This window comes from Dinoponera quadriceps, unplaced genomic scaffold, assembly GCF_001313825.1.
Source record: "Dinoponera quadriceps isolate SergipeBrazil2010 unplaced genomic scaffold, ASM131382v1 scaffold2662, whole genome shotgun sequence".
In the NCBI taxonomy this organism is placed as follows: Eukaryota; Metazoa; Arthropoda; class Insecta; order Hymenoptera; family Formicidae; genus Dinoponera; species Dinoponera quadriceps.
This window is the reverse complement of record NW_014556703.1, coordinates 227,237-250,835: the sequence shown is the minus strand read 5'-3', so window position 1 is coordinate 250,835 and position 23,599 is coordinate 227,237. Positions and strand designations below refer to the sequence as shown.

The 23,599-nt window shown below is 44.7% G+C and overlaps 1 protein-coding gene across 10 annotated transcripts in view; it reads left to right on the top strand.

The window, feature by feature from the left end:
• LOC106748035 (protein roadkill) overlaps positions 1-20,941 on the top strand; it is a 71,278-nt gene extending 50,337 nt beyond the window's left edge. For 7 of the 10 annotated variants that reach the window (XM_014626203.1, XM_014626205.1, XM_014626204.1 and 4 more), the window contains 7 exons: positions 7,713-7,857; positions 17,575-17,696; positions 18,036-18,187; positions 18,869-19,008; positions 19,099-19,276; positions 19,403-19,724; positions 19,875-20,941. In XM_014626203.1, coding sequence (XP_014481689.1) covers positions 7,780-7,857; positions 17,575-17,696; positions 18,036-18,187; positions 18,869-19,008; positions 19,099-19,276; positions 19,403-19,724; positions 19,875-20,019 — 1,137 coding nt within the window. In that variant the 5' untranslated portion in view covers positions 7,713-7,779 and the 3' untranslated portion in view covers positions 20,020-20,941. Of the gene's footprint in view, positions 1-3,332; positions 3,808-5,951; positions 6,314-7,712; positions 7,858-17,574; positions 17,697-18,035; positions 18,188-18,868; positions 19,009-19,098; positions 19,277-19,402; positions 19,725-19,874 lie in introns of those variants that run through there. The other 3 variants (XM_014626208.1, XM_014626206.1, XM_014626200.1) reach the window with 3 other exon arrangements.
• Positions 20,942-23,599: the final 2,658 nt, after the last annotated feature.

The window sequence follows — 23,599 nt, the reverse complement described above, 5'->3', positions numbered from 1 at the left end:
ATGCACATCGAAAACAGCGGGGACAGCGGCGCGCACTTATCGCCGTCACGGCACGTAATTTTACATTCCAGGGCCCGCTATGTTGTAATCAACTCGTTTCGCCGTTATTTAATTCGCCCATTCGACGAGACAATAACGTCTGTGCGTAGTTTGTGTAATCTCGATTGCGTACTACATAGCGGGGGTAGGAAAGCAGTCGTTATCGTTGTAACTTCGTCCAAGTGGAGTAACGTTCGGTCGCGCGTGCTCTTTGTATGAAAAGATCTCGGTGCCGTCTCTTATCGTAACCGTAAACCTTGAATCTGTCGGAACGCCGCAACGAGCGAAGCCGTGTGTGCGTGCATGTGCTGAATGTGACGATGTGCACGCGCGGTAACAACACGGGAAGTGTTCGAGTTTAAATTATAATTTATTATTTATTCAAAAAGCAACGTAAGAGAAGTGATTTACATACTGTCATTTTTCAATATAGTTTCCCTCCTTTTCAACCGCACCATCTTTCCGGTAGCTTCCGTATTCCTTGAGGGGAAAAAAATTCTTCCGGCTACTGCAGACGCGCCCACTATCGGATAGCTTCGATGACTTCTTCATTGGAACGAAACTTTTTCCTCCCCCCTAGAAACTCTTTTAAGGGTCGAAACGTAAAAAAGGCATCACCCTTTTCTTCACATTGTGCCAACAGCAAGTGAATGAGCCATCCGCAAGCGTGTCTGCTTGTGTTCGTCCGTTAGCATTCGTTGAATCCAACGTGCGCATACTTCCCGATAACGAAGTTGATCTCTGATACAGCTATCAATACTGATATTGGATGTAGAAACAATATCCCGCACCGTAATTCGACGATCATTCTGAATAAGTATGTTAATCTTGTCAGCCATCTCTTGTACTGTATTTGAACTTTTCTTGTTTTGTTTAGAATGACCTTCAGAACACATTCTAGAAGCTCGTCAATTTCTTCGCGAAATATTTGGTATATAATTATTAGTATTAATATTATCGAAATATCGGTAACCCTACAGGTTATATAATAACGAATAATATTAATGTATTATATATTAATGCGCATTACAATATTATAATATATGCAATTACTATAACGATAATAAATAATAACGCACTATAATCACGTTACGTGATAGTATGCTATGAATAATGCCAATATCATATATATAAACCGTTGAAACGACTTTATTATACGCGCTGCCGCGGTTTTCACGCCCACGCGTGTTACATTTTCTTTGTGTGGCACACCGGTGAAGGAAAGGAAGGAAATTTATCGAGACTTACTGATAACAATCATATGCGCGTATATTTTCTCATTAATCTTTCCTCGAAAACAGTGACTCGACTGATTCACAGCCCAATACAGTCGAAAATTCGGCGACTTTATTTGCATAGCTTTATTGTCACCGTCGCCGAGATGCAGCAATTTATAACCACGCTATCCTCTTCGCTGCCTACCTTTCTTTGTCTACTTCTTCGTCAGTTGTTGCACGATTTCTTCAGGTGTAACAGACCAATATCAGTCGTCTTGATCGGTTATTCGGAATAACATGGTTCGTGTCGCTGCGCGATAATAACCCAGATTTCCTGCCGGGTATTTCCGAGGATCCGATCTCGAGGAGATAAACCGTCTTTTAATAAACAAGGAAAATTCCCCGACAGAACTGGGCATTTCGAAATAATCATTATTTTTTCCGTAGCGAGATCGTCTTGATCAACTTGAATGTCGAGCGCGATATACATTATGCAATACTACACCGTTATTGGCGATAACAATAATACGCTTCAAATGTTTTATATATATTTTCACCTTGTAAATCCACGCGTGAACCATCGTACGGGATACAAGTTAAAATAACGATATTTTATTTTACAGTGATGTATTATAGCTGAGACAATTTTTCGTATTTATAATTCCATCAACAAGTGATTTTAGAGAACAATCTTTCTTCCATATCGTTTGCAAGTTCATTGGAACCTACGTGATATCGTCTCTCTATTCCCTCTCGAGAGCGAAAATCGCCGCGACACGTCCGCATCCTTGATGCATCTTCCTCGTTCACTCGCGTTTCGTGTGTGCGTGTCCTCGCGCGTGTAGCGAGCGACAAGCGCAAAACGCTTCTCCTCTTTCGCGAAGGCAACTCGTGTCGCGCACGCGGCGCGCCCTTGAAGAAAGTCAGCCTTTGTCTTATCACACATTCGACTTACGCCGCGCGCGTCAACCTTGACTTCGCCCCTCCTCGTCCCTCCGCTAGCGCGCGCATCCACTACTGACTTTCCTGCGAAAATCGACCGTGTCGATTTTGTTGCGACTTCTCCTCGCGCTTTTCGTCCCGCCGACTCGTTTCGTCCTCGTAAGGGTGCCTCTTGCTTTTTTCGGCCCGTAGACCAACCGAGGCCCGCCGAGAGAAATCCGGGACATTTGCAATTTTAATCCTCGCAAAAGCGCGCAAAGAAGACCTCCTCTGGCCGCGCCGAGACCTTGCGATGTTCACTTTCTCCCTTGCTCTCTCTCCCTCGCGAGACACTCCGAGGAGGACCTCTCCGATCGATCGTTACTCTCTTCTCTCTTTATTTTCGAGGCAATTGCTACGTTTATACAGCAACCTAAACTATGATTAGCAACACCCGTAGTCTACACCCTTGCTTAGTTTTTGCCGGTATCTAGATAAAATTATCTGAATAATCATCCGGATGACGTAGAAATTAAATATAGTTCACACTCTTATTTAAAGGAAATTAATTCGATAAAGCTTAGCAAACAAAGTAAAAAGGTCACGATTCAGCTTTGTTTTACATTCTTATAAAATTAATGTTATTTAATTTATTTTCGATCCTTTTTACTAATTATTCTTACCGAACGCTTGAAATATTTTATTTCATCGAAAATAGAACAGCGTTTTTCAAATCGATATCTTCATTTATTAGAAACACCGTCGATACTTGATGTGCTTATTCCGATTCTTAAATATTTCTTCGCTTTCCCTTCATTTTTTCCAGAAAATAGCGAATAAATCTGTATTTACAATGTTGTTAAATAATAACAAATCACAGAGCAATCGGTAACGTTCGCGATCGTACGCTATATTTTGTTAATAATAGCGGTTTTTAATCGTGGTGTGAATAACCCCGGGTGATCGTGAAAGAAAATAAGATGACCATTCCCGGGTTGTACCACGGTCCCATCGGAGGCTGCAATGAGAAGAAAAAAAGCGCAATGCGTGGCAAGCTTCAACTCGCGAATCGTCGTTGGCGCGAGATGCGCGCGCCGACGCTGTACGGCGCACGCGTAATCGCGATAATCGTAAAGCGATATTTTTAGCCTCGCGCTGCGTTGCACTCGGTCGCCTTCGCGACCTTCCGATCTTGACACTGAGATTTCCTTTTTCTACCGACGCTTTTTTTCCTGCGAATGTGTAGTCACGCGCGCGTGCGTCGTTAGTTAACAAACGATTACCGGTCTTACGAAACAACCGGATGAATCAGATATGGAAATATATGTGCTTCGATTATGCGAGCGTGCGGCGACAGCCGGAGGAGGAAGATGTCGGAGCGATGAAGAACACGATCTAAATCCGCTCGCACGACGTATGGAGAGATGAAGCGGAGCTCGAGATGGCGCCGATGTTTCAAGGAAAATGCAGATCGCGCAGCGCCGTGAAAAAGCGCAAAAACGAGGACGTGTCACTCCCTGAAGTCCCCTCGCCCCTCGTCGTTATTTCCGAGTTCTCCTTAACCTTTCTCGTGTGGAACGCTTCGGAGCTGAGGACGGAATATTTTCAACTGACCGTCGCGAGTCTGTCGGTGAGAGAAATAATATCGAATGAGACAGGAATGAGATGGAATCTTGTTTATTGAAAATTATTACGTCGATTTATTAAAGTTTGTTGACGAATATACCGTAACCGCATATACCTGCGTTGGCTTTTACTGGCCTATTTGTTTGATTTCTTGTTTCCAGATAGATTAGAATACGAGGAATGAGAAAACATGCCGAAACTAGAATTTTTCATTTTTCCTTCCAATGTCTGGTTTTCAAGCATTTCCTACTGTGCGCCGTCGCGTGTGCATCATCACGGTGGAAAAACACATTTTCATCGGAAACGCTGTATCATCATGATGATATCACGACGAGGATTGCACGTGTCCACGTTTGTTCAATGGCACATTATCAGATGGGAAGGCGCAAAATCGTCACGGTTGTAAATAAGAAAAGGAAAACACGTCGTGACGAGTTGAAGAGAGGCTATGCCGAGAAATCAATTTCATTTGGCTCGAAAAAGCTCTTTTTCTTTCTTAGTCAGATCGAGGAACTTTTCGATCGCATCTAACCGTCATTGGATCGCGATAGTTTGGGCTTAAAAAGAGTATATCCGCGCTCGGCCGATCCGCAGCCGCTGTAATTACGTGATTTCGACCGTACCGTCGACGGTTTTCACCTAACTTCCTCGTTTTCACCAGCGAGTCCACACGGGGCTCGCTCCGTTCTACTTTCCCCTGAACTCTCGCAGCCCGGCCCACGCCGCGGATCGAGCCCCGCTCGCTCACGGTGAAACGGCACGATATCGGTCCATCCGCGCCCATCGAACGTTCTGGATCGTTACCTCCCGCTTAGTTTGGACGCAAATGGAAACCCCGTCCTGTTCTTTCAATTTCAGGTCTTTTCTCATTCTCTCGCGCTTGGACTCGAGGTAGTATCGGCGCGACCTCTTAGATTAATATCGATATTGTGCTGCATCTCTTCTCTCTCGGTCGCAATATTTACAAATTGACGGTCAAAAGTAAAATAGAGTAAGAGTAAAAAATGGCACAGATCGAAAAGTAGGGGCTGGTAAAAAAAAAAACCACCCCGTTTTTCCATTTATCTCGCGCATTTTTCGTATTACAAGTTTATCATTCGAATACGATGCAGCACCGATCTGGCACAACAGTCGAAATAAATAAGATCGAAAAGTGAGGGGCTAACTTCTTACAGGCTCCTGCGTGGGTTCCTGAAATATGCCTCACATATTCCAGCCGACGTTCCCGATGTCATCCTCTCATCGACGTCGGAAACGTCTCTCGCTGTTCCGCTTGTACTTTCTAGCGAGCGGGCGCGATCGTCTTACGCCTTCGCTTTCTCACAAAACAGAGCGGTGTTACGATACAATCGTTTATACGTGTCTCTCTTCCCCGCCCGCCTTTTTTGTCCTGAATAACGACTCTCCCTCTGTGTGCCTCGATCCGACGATATGCCTCCGGCGGTATCTAGCGCAAACGCGACGTGGGAGTATCGCGTTGGAAATGGTGTGGAAGTGAAAGTTACGGCGCCGAACGAACGAACGAACGTATGAACGTATGAACGAACGAACGTACTTTCGCACAACCGAATGGAGAACGCGATCCGCTGAAAAGCTGCCGCCGCAAAGCTGGTGCGTGTAACGCGCGTGTGTGCTCTCGCAAAAGAAACTGGAGAAATTTGCGGATCGAAAGCGCGCGTAACGCGTGCGTCGGCGTGAAAAAAGAGAACGAGAGTGAGGGAGGGGCGACTATATTAACGATACAGTAATAATCATGACGTTAACGCCTCGCACAATTCGATCCTATCGACCGGATCGAATTTTCAATTAACCCCGGAATAGTCACCTTATTTTCTTTTTTTATGCGAACGATTACCCGGAGTCATTCAGACCTCAATTAAAACCGCTGTTATTAACAAAATATAGCGTATTATCGATTGTGATTTGTGATTTGTTATTATTTAGAGGCATTGTAAATGTAGATTTACTTGCTATTTTCTTGAAACTTCGACGGAATAAGATATTATAAGGTTTGTAAGGAATAATTATTAAACGATGATTGGAAGTATATTAAATAACATTCATTTTATAAGAATGTAAAATAAGGCTAAATCGCGGTCATACAAAGTTATTAGTATTGATTAAACTTTCAAGTCATCATAAATATAGGATATACACAGGACGGGAAAAAAATGTAAATTTGAAGCAGAGTTACGGGGCACCGAAGAAACAGAAGTTCTTACAGAAGAAAGATAAAGAGCACATTGCAGGTGAAACTTTACACACGCCCTCAGCGTGGAAAGCAACGTGTCAAAGGGTTAAGGGGACATTCGCGATGTCGCAGTGGTGAGTCGTGCGAATCCCGTCGTATGTCACGCGCAACAGACACGACGAGCTCCGCGAGGAGAAGAGCTCGATTCAGCGTCTGTTTCTCGGTTGGTCGATGGCTTCACGACGACGATGGCGTCCGATGAACCTGCGCGAGGCTAACGTACTTGGCTCGCCGAGCAGCAGTTCCGTACTTGGCGCACGTGAGCACCATCGCGTGTCCTGCGTACCCTTCTTACTTCATCCTTGGCAACTCCCCTCGCGTCTCTCATTCTCTCGCTTCTTGTTTCCTCCTTCTTTTCCTCTTCCTCCTCCCCCTCTTCCTCTTCTTCCTCCGACTTCCTCCCACCTCTCGCGCGCGCCTTCTCGCTCATGGAATTTGTACGGATCGATCGACTACCGATGACCTTAACTCTTAGAAGACTTTCTTAGAAAAGAGAGAGATAGATTAGTAGCGCGATTAACATACATAGAAAAAGTTTTGGTAATATCAACCAAGCGTGTGTCATAGTCGCCAGTCAGTAAGATTAGAAAGGAACAATAATTGGAAATAGAAGCGTAGGAAAACATTTCTGATATAAAGAGCACATTACAAAAATCAATTGTGCAAATATTTTTGGGAAAAACGGAAGATGCTACGGGAAAAAGTAATACTTGATTTTTGTATGACTTTTCCCTTACAGTCGATTGGCATAATCAGCTTTGTTCTACAGCCAACATTTAATAATTCGTTTATAACAATTTATTGCAAATTGATATTGGCTTTTTATATCCGATATGGTTTTTCATGTTCAGGTTCTATTTGCAGTTGGTTTTGTGCTAATCTTAACGGTCTAGCCGTGGGCTTTAATGGATATCCAATTTTCAAATCGGATAACAACGGAGGGAATGTAAAGAAGCGTCTCTGCAGGTGGCACTTGAAATAGCAGTCTCTCGTTTTACATTCCGCTGGAAATTATCAAACCGATTAAATCCGGCAATTAAATTCTAAATTTGCGAGATTCGGTATACCTCGATCACTTGGCGGCGCCGTCTCACGATTTTATTATCCCGCGGAGGACGTAGACTTCACTATTCGTGTATTACGTTAATCCAATAAATACTCTTCCATATATTCCATCGTTTAGAAATATAGAGAAAGAGGTCGGCGACCTCCTCGTGACGTAAACCTGAGTACGCGCAATTAACGACTTTCCGGGTCGAACATATGTGTGTGCGTTCTTGCTCGCTCGCATATATATGTGCACACACACGCACACACAGTGTTTGCCTTAAATGATTTCTAGATCTTAGATTTCTCCAGATAAAGATGAAAATCCGAAAAATCCGTCTTAAATGAGATGAAGATGATTTTGCTTTTAATTTATCTAAATGAAAGATAAGTGACGCTACTTATGTAGATAATTCTTTAAATGATATTGTTTTCATGAGAGACTTTATAAAAATGTATAATAAAAACTACATAGATGATAAAATTGCACAACGGTCAAGTAATTCGTCAACGTACATTTGTGTGTGTCCACGTAATGGGATATTACGGTGTCGCCGGATTCGCCCGAATTAACCGGAATGCGTTAAAATCTCTCTCTCTTTCTTTTGCAGACTTGCGGTGAGCGACTGTGCGCCTCAAACGTCGCGGGTCAGCTCGAATTTGCACAGCAGCAGTAGTATGGCAGTGAGCCGCGTCCCGAGCCCACCACCGCCAGAAGTGAACACCCCCGTGGCTGAGAATTGGTGTTACACGCAGGTACGTTTGTTGGTTTCGCCGGCTGATTGGCTGGTCGGTCGCTGTGTGCGTTGCGGTGCAGCGTGGTTCATTGTCCTCTGCCGCACGGTTAGCGGCGATCGATTCGCCTCCGCCGAAATTCAATCTCTGCCCGGCCGCCTTTAAACGAGCGGATGAGCGGTGGAGGAGGAGAGGGACGGAAATCGAAAAATCGCGATTTCGTACATACACGAGATCGCACTTGAAATTTAGCGCGCGGCGAAGGACTGACACGTTCTGCCTCACGACAAATACGTATGAACAACGGGACGACGAGAGGACGAAGGAGGAGGAGGAAGAGTGGAGGATAGGCGCGGCGGAGGAGGAAGCGACGCCGTGCGAGACGTCGCGCGTAACGTCGTCGGCGCGTGAGAGCACGCGCTCCTGGCGCTCTCATTCTATTTTTACTGTTCGTCCCCTCGCGATGTGAACGACCTGCAACTAGATATCTCGCGCTCCTCCCCGGCCTCTCGAACTCTCTCCGTCTGATTCTCGGCTCGCTCGCGTTCCGCCGCGCAGCGTCCGCCGAGAAATCAGCGCGGAAACGCGCGACCGGCCGAAATTTTCGCCGCTGGTCGCTGCTGCTCGCCCTCCTCCACCTCCTCCGTCGTCATTTCCGCTGCTCTGAGCGTCGCGGATATACGGTTCGAGAGCGATTGTATAATGAATTTAAGGCTAGGCCTACAATGAGATTTTAAAGCGTAAAATTTAAGAAAGTGGTCGATCACAATTGGTTCTTCTCTTATAATTCGACTGTGATTGGTCAATTTCTCGAGGCTTAGAGCTTGAAGCCAAATCTATTGTAGACCGAGACTAACGCGCGCATCTGGCCGTCGATATCCTTGATTTTTGCGATTAGTACGTCGTGTCGACGTACTCGGAACGCTGCGACAAATAGATGGACGCGTTATCGCGTTTTATCCTGGGGATGCGCGAATCACCCGCCGCGACGATGTACAATTGTGAGCTGATAGCGCGCCTCAGAAGCGTGGTGGAGCGCTCCGAAGAAACGAAATAACACGAAGACTCGATAATAGAGTAGCGAGAATAACGCTGGTCGACGTCCCGAAAGTTTCCTGAGAAAGGAGAGTTGTTTCCCGTAGATCTTTGGCCGCTGAAAACGATGCTGCCTAATTCAGAATTTGCCTGCCACGTCGCGTTTTCATGAGACAAATGGGGAGTTGGGAACCCCGAAAAACGCGTTTTCAGCAATCTGTGAAAAATCGTAGCGTACGAACCTGACATGCTGGAAACTTGTACGAGGTCTTAAATGAAAACTCAAACATTATACCAGAGCTCAAGTATCTCCAATATTACGAAACTATTTACCTGCGCCGCGCAACAACGTGTGTTTGTAGTGGTGTGCACGCGTGCGCCCACCCGTCACTGCACGTTAGTCGGGCGGAAGTCGGGGAACTTAACGGCAGAAAAGATTGTATTTTAACCAGTGAATCCAGTAAAATACAATCTTATCATTGGAATATTCTTTTACGCTGAGAAAAAATATTTGGTATTTGTAAATGTTAATCATCACGGCGATGAAAGAATTACCGCCAGGAGGATCATTTTTTAAGTATTCCTATGTACGTTGTCACATAAATCCAACAAAAATGTTTTTTTCTCTTTGAATAAGTAATAAAAAGAATAGAAGGAGGATATAAAATCGATCCAGCAATCAACACGAAGGATGTTCGTTTTCTGTCTTTTTTTTTTTGTACACGGTGGTTACAAGCGAAATGTACGACGGTCCGTTTCTAATTTCAACAGTGGCAGAATGCGAACATTCGTATTACGTTCGCTTTCGCGTCGCGTTGCGCAAGCGAACGTGGCTGAGTTTAAAGCCCGTTCTACATAAAACGCAGGACGCAGAACGCATGATGTCCAATGACGGTATATTGCTATTTCAGTAAAGTTGTACGCTTATCGAATGTAACATACATCGCATACGTTCTACGTCTAATGTATTAGGTATACAGATTAATTCGGTGCCTTACTTTGTACACCTGATAGACGAACCTTTACATTACCTCGCGCGCGCGGCAACGTTCTCGAATTGATGAAACGCGGCGGCGGAGAAACACACGTTACGCTATTCGGGCTCGCCTATATAAATCGAAAGTCAATTTGTGCTCCAGTTAACTTTCGTAATGCGGCGATACTACCGATTTCGCCGCGTCAGCGGAGCCTGCAGTTCGCGACATCACAGCTGTCGCGCTACCCCGCTGTTATTGCTGCCGTTGCAGTCCGCTGTGGCGACATGCAGTCGCGGCGATTTATCGGTCACCTCGATAAAGAGAACGACAAGAGCGCGCGCGACTCGTTTGCTCTGTCTCCCCCCCCCCTCTCTCTCTCTCTCTCTATCTATCTATCTATCTATCTATCTATCTGTCTCCCTCTCTCTCTCTCTCTCTCGACCCGGCGTTATTGGCCGATCGAAAAACTCGATTTCTCCTCCGCGTTTCGAAATTCCCTCCGTGGTTTTCCTCGTTTTCCCTTCCCTGTGGAAAAGCGTGTGATGCGGACCGACGTGATACTCGCACGTCGATACTTCACACAAAACGCTCTCGCCTTGTCGCGAGAACACGAACTCAATTTCGGTAAATTTCTCGAGCGTGGAGAGAGAGAGAGAGAGGAAGGCGATATAACTCTTCCATCCTTCACTTTCCTCGACGTCCGTAACGCACGATACGATCCACTTGCTTCTTCAGCACGCGAGATAGACGAAGAACACTTCGACTCGATGTCTCCCTCTCTTCCATTCCCCCTTATTTCCAAGGCTATTCGTCTCAGCCGTGAGCGAGCACGTTGTCATCAGACACGATGACACCTTGTATAATTTGCGTGGCAGGCAGGCAGGCGGGCAGACAAGCAGACAGACAGGAAGGACGAGGAGGCGAGGCGCGTTCCGATGCTCATGTTATCGTGGCTCTTTCGCGATGAGGATATTTTCGTAGGACGTCCTCTCTCTCTCGTTCGCTCGCACTCGCGGTCGTTCATCTTCGACCCCGCGATTCGCGCGCGCGATCGTTTACCTCGGCGAGCTGCTTCCCGGAGGCCTCCAGCCAACCGGCCCAGCCTGGCCAGCCAGCTAGCTAACTGCTCGCGCAGCAGCGTGTCCAGGAGAGGAGGTCGACTTCCACCGGAAGGCCCGGCCACCGACTTCTGCTCTGGTGCTTGAACCTGGTGCGCGAGCAGCGTGTGCTCCCGTAAACGGGCACGATTGATTCAAGGCCGATCGCCAACACGACGACCACCACCGCCGCCGCCTCTGGCGGGTTGAACGACTCGTAGGGGCGTCGACCGGCGGCCGCTGCGTTTCCTCCCTCTTCTTCCTCCTCTTTGTCGTCGCTCCACCTGGCGGCGGTCAGCGTCGGCCGGCCGTTAACGCGGAAACCACCGGCACCGGTGAACCCTTCGACCTCTTCGGATGATGCGCGCACGTCGGGAGACACGCTTTTCCTCTGGCGCATGGAACTGTATCCGAGTTAAAGGGGGGGNAACTGTATCCGAGTTAAGGGGGGGGGGGGTGTAGTGCTGTCTCTTTCTTAGTGTTTGCCGGTGTCTAGGTGAAATTATGTAAATAATCATCCAGATGCATAAATAGGTCATCTTTACCTAGATGGAAGAAATACATTCATCTCCATCTTAGATATAAAAAAACATGTTATTTCGCCTAAAAATTATCTGAAATGATGTGGTCCATATGCTGAACTCACTTTTCGATGAAATGAATGAAATAATACGGACCTACACGTTAAGCCCGTATCAAACTTGGGACTAGAGACAAACTTTGGATATCTTCGGTTGCATCCGTTGCAAAGCCGACGGTGTCTTATTGTAGAAAGAGACGATCAGCGAATAAAAAGGAGAGCGCTCTCACTCCCTTTACCGCAAATTAGCCAACCCCCTTGCCCGGAAGTTCACTTTATACTCCGTCCCTAGATTCTTAGGTCCATGGCCTGGCGTCATTGCTGGTGAGAGTGTGCGCGAGGTGCTCCCTCGTTCCGTTTGTCTGTCCACCTCTGTCTCGCTCAGTTTGGTCGATACGCTCGCGAAACGTCGTCGCGGAGGAGCTCGAGTCGGCAATCGATATTCGGTCGAGAACGGCGCAATCTCGTGGGCGACCCGCTTCTCGCGGGGTATCGAACCGCAAATCGTTCGGGGCGAAGGGAGATTGTTATCTTTCAGATAGATGCGAAGGATAGATAGCCGGATATATTTAAGGATGCTGACTACACACAAAAAAGAAAAAAAGAATATTCTTATTTCGAGAAGATCTGTATTCTCGACATGTATATATTGAAATAAGATCATATAGTGTTGGGTAGATAAAACTTTCATATATAGTCCCACAAAAAATATATACTCGTTATTCGATAATAACTTTGTAAGAAGATAACTTATTCTTGTTTATGTATGACACAATGATACCGTCTATTAGAATATATAAGTCTTGAAGTGATACTTAATTTTTTCCGTGTAGACATCTGTCCTTGTCGCACGCATATCTCGAACATGATTCCGCAACATCATTCAGATTGGAGCTATTGCTCTTCTAGTATGCTGGCTCAAAGTGCTCTGACCCTCCTCTCTTCCTTATCTCCCTTCCTCCCTCCTAGCTCTTTAGCTTACGTCATTTTCGCTCGCGATACGCGGAGATACCCGGATAGAGGGAGAAAGAGGGGATGTTCCATCTCGCCGCGCGGAATTATTCTGCTTTGTGCAAATTTCATTCGGCGGTGCCAGGAATTTCTCCTTCGATCACCTTGAGCAGAGTCGTCGATGGTTTCCCCGAGAACTCCGATGCTAACCTTTCCTGTTTCCGCTGGAATTTAATAATCTCTGAATTCTGACCGGCGAAGCGCGTCTATCGATTTGTATTCGGAATATCGTTCGAGGAGAGCGGGCGGGGGGCTTGAATCAAATATTTATATTAACCCGCGAGGACGACGATTCGCGCGTGTGTCTCTTCTTCGCCGGGAGAAATTTCGTTACAGTTACAGTCATTTTCGGCACCAGCCGCATCTCCTGCCGATTTTAACATAAAGTATAGTAATAGCATAGTTAAATGTAAGATAACGCTATTATCACTGAGAGAAATAATATCTAGGAAAAGATATTTATTCGCTGGATACTATTAACATATATTTATTTATATTATTATACACATTTTTATACTGAGAGATTCTTTTTAAATGACAGGATATACGTTTTCTCAAATCTGTAATTTTTCATAAAAGCAATTGTTTATTAGATAAAAAATTGAGGGAGAGAGAGAGAGAGAGAGAGAGAGAGAGAGAGAGAGAGAGAGAGAGATTTAAATAAATATGTTATTAGTATCTATTGAATAAATATATTTTTATTCTCGGCCTCATCGATATTTGTCGATCGTTGTCTATGAAAATAAGACGCACGCGGATATATCCGCGTCTCGAGCGGATTCGCGCTTCTCTGCGAAGGAAGAAGCGAATTTTCGGTCTGTTGGTAGTGGTACACGTGGTGTGTACAGTGTATTGAACTCTTTGGCGAAGACGAGATAAAAGTCGACAGCACCTTCCTGTTTCTCGGTGCGCGAATGTCGATTTTAAGCTTCCGATGCGTGAAGGCCACGTCGAGGTGAAGATTGTCGAACCCGATCTCCGGCGATCGTGAGTAACGCGTGTGATCCCCCCGCTGGGATACCCGGGAAACCCCGACTCTGTCGGAGGCACGGACAAGGGATCTTCTCGATGTTACGTACGCGCCCCCAGGGCGTTTCGTCATCGTTTCAACGAGGACACCCGTTAAGGTCGCCCATTAATTATCCCGGCGATAACAATCATCTCGCTACTTGCTCGCGCGCGTGTTCGCTCGCAGAGAATTCCTGAGGATAAAAATTCACCGAGATTCCCGAAATGTCAGGTGTACGAATTAATTCGGCGCCTTTTCTCATGAAATTCACTGTTTATTTACAAAAACAAGTTGTCAAATACAAGTTGAATGTTTGAAATAATTCCCATAATTTTCTATGATTTCGCTCCGTTTATCGGGCAGCTGATGAATGAATGCCCTCGCGAGAGAAACTTGACGGTTTTGATTCGATAAAGTCATCGATGCTCTTTCGGGCCTCCTCGACTGTTTTAAAGTGCGCATCCGCCGGATAATATTGAAGCGAAATTCAAAATTCTAACGTTTCAATTTCTAATTCGCGTTTCTAGAATCCACTCTTACATAATTAAGTGCTCAAATGTACGTTTGCAAATGTTTCAAAATGATCAGAAGTAAAAGTATGTTATAACAATGCTGGCTGTCATGTATTGGCATATCAGTGCTACTGCGTAACAACGGGCTACCAAACAAATGATTCCGCAAATAATCAGTAGAATTCGCCGCCTAATAGCGGAGATATCAAGTGTGGCTATTAAGTAACCAACAAGGTTCATATAATACTATCTTTTCTCCTATGACTATTCAAAAGAACCTATTTTGGTGCTAAAAAAATGGGGGGAACGGAAATTTCAGATTTTATCATATATTTTTTAATGAATATTTACTTGAACATGACAAGTGTTGTAGAAATACGTGTAGAAACAGTGATATAAAATGATCACTAATGCTATACTAACGCTTGTTAGAACAATGGTTCTCCCGACTATAATCATTCACGTTTCGTGCATGATTATAATTACGAATACCAAAAAATTGTTCTCAGTGTATAATTAACTTCCACTTTGTAATAAAATCTGAAATTTCCGTTCTCGCTATTCTTTTTTATGATTGTCCAATTATTGCTCACTTTTCGGTCAGTAAATGAGTTCCGATTTTGCGTATCATTTGTGTCCGATAGCTGCGAACAAAACTTTACTAATCTCGATCAGGATCCCAACAGTTTCATTCGTCAGTTTTATTAGGCAGAAATTAATATAACTGTTCGTTAACTATTGAAAAACTGCACGAAATTTCTACCTGTATAGATCCGACGAAAACGGCATTTGTATTCTCTCGGATTGTTCACTGTTCCGAGTATTAGAGAAAGTACCTGGCGAATCGCAGGCGGTCTCGAGGTAACTTCGAAGGGTTAAGGGAAACTCGGAGCAATTGTATCGCGTTTACGATTGTAAGGCAGCGACCGAAGACAGCGAGGGAGAGCGCGCAAGCGAGAGAAAGAGAGAGAGAGAGAGAGAACTTTCACTCTGACTGTCAGGCACGGAGATACAGCGTGTACCTCGTGGACGTTTCTCACGCTTTCCTTTGTATCATCGTCCCTTTGCTACGGATAATAGACCAACAATTCGAAAAGCGTGACTCTCTTGCGACCCCTCGTCCCCTATGCGTCTTCATTGTGATCGAATGCACGCGGGTGTGCGTGCGCGCGTACGTGACAGTATGCTTCAAGATTCCCCGGAATATATATTTCTCCCTATTCAGGCAGAACCTTGAAACCATACACGTGGTACCGGCATCTTCCGCTTCGCCCGTAGAGACAGTGAACTCTTCACCTCCCGTATCCCTCCCAGTCACCTGAGATCGTTTCATATCCTAGCGATCGGAAAACGAAGCTCACGATTACGTTGACGAATTACTCTCAACCGTCGTGCAATTTTATGACCTGCGTAATTTTTATTATAAATTTCTATAAAGTCGTGAAAACAATATCATCCAAAAAAATTATCTAAATAAATAGCGCTACTTATCTTTCATCTAGATGCATTAAAAGCAAAATCATCTCATCTAAGGCAAACACTGGCAGAGTCCGAGAGCTCGTTCCGCGCTCGCTTCCGCAAAAGCGCCGCCGAGTGGCCGATAACGCCGAGAGGTGTTCCCACGCGATGCGTGCTTCAGCGTCGCGAGCGAGCGAGCACACTAGACAAATAGATTTGACCGCGGGCTACGCTCGCCCGTTTATTCGCCCGTTCGTTCGCCAAGGTCGCGCACGGACAACACGACGCTGACGTCAGAGATCGTTGACTCCTCCGGGTGCTCGACCTTGCTCCTCTCTTCCTCCGCTATCTCCCGTTTTTATCGTCACATCGCTCGTTTAGATTAGCAGGTCGGAAATTTTATCGCGTTCTCGAGCCGTTATAACCGGCGACGAAGAAGACCCATCGTGGTCTCCGAATCGGAGCTCCGACACTCCCATGAGCGCGCGAAAGATTCCTCTCCTCCCCCGCTCATTTCTCCAATCGCGGGGATCCCGTGATGAAGATGAAAACCCGATCGATGTCGCCGAACGATGCGTCTGCCGCGATCTTAATACATATTAATGCCGGACTCAACCAGCCGGCCGGTCGGACCGTAGAACGGTGTCATACGCCTTCAAAACCGTTAACCCGGGAATAGTCACCTGGGGTCATTTCATACTCCAGCGGTCAGAAGATGAAGCTCACGTCGCGGTGGATTTTTTTCTTACTGGTCGAGAACCAATATGTACCTTTCAAGATTCATTTGGACATTCAGAGACCTAACCTGCGCAATAGGAATGTTGTGACCCCTCTTATTCATAGTATAAGCTTGTAAAAATGCGTTCGTGCACAAAACGATCCCAGGCGATCGTTTGCGTTTAAAATTAGCCAGAGTTCGTATTGTGAAGGCGAGATGATAACAAGTTTGAATGAAGTTGTTTTCCCATACACCTGGTTAACATTAAGCAATATTTATATTACATCTATACTGACCGATAAAAATGTCCAAAGAAATAGGCATTATTAAATATCTAATATTTATATTTATTGTTTATAATTAACATATGTAGCTAATATTAATATTTATTTCAAATGAAATGAATATGTTAAACTATAGTTTTTATTTAATGTTAAACATAAAAAAATATATATTAAAAATCTGTAATTTTATCTGTTTTTTTTTTGGTAATATACAATATTTTGTTAATAATAGCGGTTTTTTTAATTGGGATCTAAATGACCCAGGTGATCGTTTACGTTAAAAAAAAATGGCTATTCTCGGGTTAAGACACACAAAGGATGGAGATAAAAATCGCCGCCGCCGTTATCGCGTCCTTCGAAGTGACATAAAAGTCGCACCTCCGCATACACCGTTAAAGCTCTCGACTGGTGCGCGCGCGAGGTTCTTTGAGAGAATTGCGTAAGCGGACCGATGTTCGATTCTCGACCCTGAATGTATCTCCTCCCACTCCCCCTTTTCCTACGTCGGGCGCGTGTATGTGTGTGTGTGTTACCACATGCCGCTGATGTACTCGTGGTACTTCGCTCTCGCGCTTCTTCAAGGTCGGTTAGTCGGCCGCGGAGTCGAAAGAACTTCTGTAGCCCTGTTATGCGCGAGCGAGCTTTTTCATGGACTCGACATTGAAATGTATTAATTAATTCGATGCTTTTACATTTAATGTCCAGTAACTCTAGTACAAACTTAAATTTAATAAAGAAAAAAGATCGATTGAATTAATATAAAACAAACCAAACACGTTTTGGTTGTAGGAAATTAAACGTTTGATCTTTGTGATGCACAAATTTTCGGTTCTCAACAACCAGGAATTCGGTACGGAGAAAAAGTTTGGTGTAATGACGCCTATGCGTGCATGTGTACATACACACGCACGGCCGTAATAAAGCAGGACGGAAATTTGCGTTAATAGTGGGATATTTACGTAGCCTTTTTAGCGTGTATGTAGCTAGATTAAGCTAGTAGTTTCCACTCGGGATAGACTCTGACGTGGTGTCGCATTTGAAGGTCTTATGTGCACAGGTGAAGGTGGTTAAGTTCAGCTACATGTGGACGATAAATAACTTCAGCTTTTGCCGTGAAGAGATGGGAGAAGTGCTTAAGTCGTCTACGTTCTCAGCAGGTGCCAACGACAAGTTAAAATGGTAAGATTTCAAGTCGTCGATGGCGATCTCTTCGTCTCTCTCTCTCTCTCTCTCTCTCTCTCTCTCTCTCTCTCTCTCTCTCTCTCTCTCTCTCTTGCGAACTTGTCATTTTCCCATGTTATCTTTCGCGTCGTCGTGAAATATGTCCGAAGTATGTCGCGGCCGATCGATTCGCGAGACGAGGAGACAAATAAATTCGCGGTTACAGCAAAATTTCATAGCGGCGCGATCACGCGGGAATTCGGGAGAGGATGAAGGGGCAAAAAAGGGGAGAAACGAGACGCGGAGTGAGAGGCGCGCAGGAGGACGTGTTCACGAATTGATGGTGATTGGTTCCAGGTGCCTGAGAGTGAATCCTAAGGGCCTGGACGAAGAGAGCAAAGACTACTTATCACTATATCTCCTTCTTGTATCGTGCAACAAATCTGAAGTCAGAGCAAAGTTCAAATTTTCTATTCTTAATGCCAAAAGAGAAGAAACCAAAGCAATGGGTAAGTCGGGGTTATAGCGTCGACATTTCTGCCTGATGCAAAATTTCCGTAGCTTTTTTCACCCTTTATGTTTTCTTCTCAATAGTATACTCTTTTTTTCCATGCGCTTGCATAGCGGATCTATCTAGAACCCGATAGAAAATATTCACATCATTATTGTAAATATATTCGATAAGCGCTGACATGACTACACTTTTCTCTCTCTCTAGCATATCCATCCGAATCAGCAATAATGAGTTCTTCTATATGGTTCCTCGTAAGCCTGACTTTGCAGTCACATTACATTTCGAGTAACGCTGATTTTCTAGGAAATAGAAAGGCTCTCGTACGCAGAAAGAAGTTTTACTCTGTACTTTCTACTTATTTTCTCAGTAAGCAAAATGTCAGCAGTTTACCGGCAGATCAGCGGAACGTATCAGAAAGCGTATTTTATATAGACTTTGCGAGTAATCAGCAACATCGCACTCACACATTTACGTAAGATTTACACACAAAAAGAAAAGATATACATGCCGAATTACGAAAAGGTCAGTGTAATAAGGCCAGCGCTTATCTAACGTTCAACATTTCAATGACCGCCTCTGTTCTGTAAAATATCTGTGTACAGGGTATCCCAGAATTACCACACACAAGCTCACGATATTTAGATGTCCGTTTTATTTATTTATTTTTTTCTTCCAGAGAGCCAGCGCGCTTATAGGTTCGTTCAGGGTAAAGATTGGGGCTTCAAGAAGTTCATCAGGAGAGACTTTCTTCTGGACGAGGCCAATGGACTTCTGCCGGACGACAAACTCACGATATTCTGTGAGGTATATACGTTTGTATGTTAATTGTACCTATGCTACCTCTCTTGCTGTCCAGGATGCATCTAATCTCTAACAACGACGTGTCCTCGTTGCGTTCGCCCGCAGGTCAGCGTAGTGGCGGATAGTGTCAATATTTCCGGGCAGAGTAACACGATACAGTTCAAGGTGCCGGAATGCCGGCTGCCTGACGATCTCGGGCAGCTCTTCGAGAACCAAAAATTTAGCGATGTCACGCTCACTGTATGCGGTAGGGAGTTCCAGGCGCACAAAGCAATTCTCGCAGGTGAGATATATGAGTATAAAAAAGAAAAGATTAAGAAGTATTATACACACACATATTGTCTCACCTGGCTCCCGTATCTTGAATCCAGCGAATCCTATCACATTTTCGTCTCGTGTGTTTGCGCAGCACGGAGTCCTGTCTTCTCGGCAATGTTCGAACACGAGATGGAAGAGAGAAAGCAGAATCGTGTGGATATAACCGATGTGGATCACGAAGTGTTGAGAGAAATGTTGCGATTTATATATACCGGTAAAGCAGCGAATCTGGAGAAGATGGCGGACGATTTGCTGGCCGCCGCGGACAAGTACGCGTTAGAGAGGCTGAAGGTGATGTGCGAGGAGGCGCTCTGTACGAGTTTAGCCATCGACAATGCCGCCGATATCCTCATACTTGCCGATCTTCATAGCGCCGATCAACTCAAGGCGCAAGCGATAGACTTTATTAATACGTAAGTTTCCGAGAAGAAAAAGCCATGCGAGACATATATGTATCGCCCAGCTGTACCGGCTTGCATCGGTTTGACGAGCAACAAAAACAATTCTTCGCGCGACCTCCGCCGCCGCCGTTTCGATCTAATCCGACCGACTCTGCCTTACAGACACGCCACGGATGTGATGGACACGACGGGTTTCAAGGCGATGGTACACTCCCATCCGCATTTAATAGCGGAGGCCTTTCGGGCGCTGGCGACCCAGCAGATCCCGCCGATCGGACCGCCCAGGAAACGGGTAAAGCAGAGCTGAAAACAGTCACCGCTGATCCCGGGCACGACCTCCGTATCGCCGCCGCCACTTCTACATCCCTCTTGACTCTTTGTGTACAGTGAGATATACGAATATAGTAGTGCTAAAGAAATAAATGTTTCCTAGTGCGCCACCCTCTGGTCCGAATCGGGACGTCGAACCGACGCGATGCGAAATAGCGACTGTTGTCAACTTGAGCCTTGGTTGAAATGAGTCAGAGATCGACGGGAAGAGGAAAGGGAGGAAAGGAAGGAGGAGGAGAGGAGGAGGAGGAGGAGGAAGTGAGGGCAAGTCAGCCATCCATCCATCCATCCATCCATCCGTCCGCCCGCCCGTCCGTCCGTCCGTCTGTCCGGTCGGTCGAAGACGAATTTGAAAAAGCGTTCCTGTGTCAGATTGTCTTGTGTTCAAGTAAGTGTCGGTAGTGAAGAGAACTCTGCGTGTGACGTGGCTCGTCTCATCTCCCGTCTCCTCTCGCGTCAAGTGGGAGAAATGACGAAACGCCTGGAAATATTTGTATGCGCGCGCGCACCACACACACACACACACCACACACACACACACACACACAAAGGCCTGTCGTTGAATCCGCAAGCACACCGATGCCACTACCGTGGAAACGAGACGCGCGACGTTCTTCTTCAGTACCAATACCGACGCTGATGTATCTAACCATCCCCCCACTCTCGGTGATACACGTTGGCATGTGTCATCGGGAATCCGCCACTTCATGGATTCGCTTTTGTTTACGTTTTCGTCGAACGAACGAACGAACGAGTTCCACCGAAAGCGCACGGAGGTCCCACGGGACGGAGTACCGCTGGAGAGGGGAAGAGGAGCGGAGAGAGAGAGAGAGAGAGAGAGGACCAAGAAGGCGAGGAAGAAACTCTTCGACTCGCCACGATTGTCACAAGAAAAAAAAGAAAGAAAACGAAGAAATGATATATTGTACGAGGAAGGAAGTTGTGATAGACCGTCGAAGACGAATTCAAACGGATTTTGTTCCTTTGTCAGCGAGAAGAAGAACCGAAAATGGTGTCAAACATGGACGACGGAGATGGCGTCCGCTGTGTAGCGGTCGCGAAGGAAGTCGGACACGCAACTTGTTGTTGGTTTTTATCGAGATACATAGTGATCTTTTTTTTTCCTTAGTTCTTAGCGCGCGTCAGACTCTTCCAAGACGGAGAAATTATTCTAGTTAGTTAGTGTTCTTTTTTTTAATGATCTCTCTCTGAAACATGTACGATTATTATTATTATTATATTATTATTATTACGATTACTAATTAACGCTACGTAATCTGTGCCCCGATTTTTGTACATTTTTGTCTGTGGAAGATAAGAATTCTCCCCCTCCCTCCTTGCCTTCTCTCTCACGCTCTCCTCTCCGCGTCTTTCGCGACGACGAACCTCTCGCTCTCCTCCTCCTCCTCTCGCTTCCACCTTTTCCCCCATTTGGTAGGCACAGGTTTGTCTTGTGTTTTCTACATCGCATACGAAGTGATAGCGCAACTGATTATTATTGATTATTATTAATGAATTACACTTATTAAATTTAGGGTTGTCCATAATTTATCGGATACACGTTCGTTGGTGTTGTCGCGGTCGAACATTCTTCGTACATTTCTCTGTCCCCCCTTTTTTTATCACCCCTAACGAATTGAGTCATTCGCTGTTTTTACGTTCCGCACAGTCGTTGTTGAGCGGACCGAACTAAACCGAAAACGATCGAGAAACAATGACGAAGAATTGAGAATTGTATAAAATAAACGTTATAGTCAATTATATAGAGAGAGGCGCGAAATAATATTTGTAATCGTTTTTCTTTTCTGTTTTTTTACCTTTTCGCGTGGTTAACGATTATCGAAGATGATAATTGTGAGCGTACAACGTATTGCGGTCGAATGAACTGAAATTATGGGCAACCGTAAAGAGGTGTGAAACAGAAGTGAAAGAAAAAAAAAGGACGAAAACAATAATCGTTTAGTACCGTACTGGCTTCCTGATCCTCCGCGTGCGACCTTTAGCTTTACCGAGAGAGAACCGAGTTTTAAATGCGGAATACCTTGTACCGTTTACATTAATTAACGATGACAATTAATGCCATACATGTTCTGTGATAAGAGACCACTGTAATTACTGCAATTGTATCGATCCATTTCTAGAGAAGAAATCCCCCACCTACCCCCTCCCCCAACTCCTCTGACAGCCGACGATCCTGGCAGCCAGTGAATTTATTTGTATATATATACGGGACGGGCCGAAAGTTCGGATACGGTCGAATATCTCATAAAGAATGCAATTTTGAAAAAAATGTCTTAGATAAAAGTTGTAGAGTTTAAAAAGATCTATTTACTGATCTCGTCAGTTTGACCTTGAATAAATAGAGGCATTGATTTGTGTCAAGAAAACTATATGGTTCCATTAGGAAAAATGAAATTAACTTGCATTTGACTTTGACGCCTCCACCCAAGGCCAAACTGATAAGATCAGTAAATAGATCTTTTTAAGCCCTATAACTTTTATTTAAAACATTTTCTTCAAAATCGCTTTGTTTATGAAATATTCGACTGTATCCAGATTTCTGGCTCACCTTGTATATGTGTATATATATATAACGCATCAGAAACGGTATAAGCGGCAATCGTTATCCGGACAGTCCCAAATCTAGCGTCGTCACTCTCTCTTTCTCGCGGAATTTTAAGATTTTTTTTACATACATATATACATATGTGTACATATCTGCTGTATTTTATAAGAGATCGAACCCCGTACTTTTACAGAACCGCAACAAGAATGACGATCCGTGTGTAATTTATTTCGATTTTGACAGACTGCGTGCTAAACTCTTTCATGTTCCTTAACGACACACTACTGATGCTTTAACTAAATGTAACGCCGATTAATAACAAATTAGGAAATGGAGATATACATACATATATACATGCATACACACGTCCGCGTATACACACATTTGTTCGTATCGATCGAGCGAAATACGATTTGCGTCGAAATCGAAGTTCGAGTTGGGTCGACTTGAATCAAATCGAGTTGTCGAGAACGGAGATCTGGTTAGGATTCCTTCCGTTATTTTTCCACCTGCCCGCTTTTTTCTTTCTTTTCTCTCAGTTTTATTTGTAGTACAACACGACAGAGGGCGTTAAACGAAACGAGAACGAAGTGGAAGAAAGAGAGACGCGCGAGCAAAAGAAAGGAATTGACCATGCGTTATTTGCAATATATTTTAACAGATCGCGACCATTCTTATCGATTGTCTTAATTCTTATCTCTTTGGGACTGTGCGGCGATTTCTCTCGTGCAAACCTCGTATAAACGTCGAATGTCTTTTCCAAAAGGAGACGAGCACACAAATGGAAAAGAAAGGAAATGAAGATCAAAAAAGGCGTATGAGAACGTATTTGCGCAATTTGATCGCGGAATAATTCAATTTTACCGAGCGAGGCAAATCTGTAAAAAAAAACTGACAGAGATCGAAAGCTAATATTAGGCGCAATTCTACGAACCAATTCGCAAACGAAAAAGAAACAAATATATATATATATATATATGTATATATATAT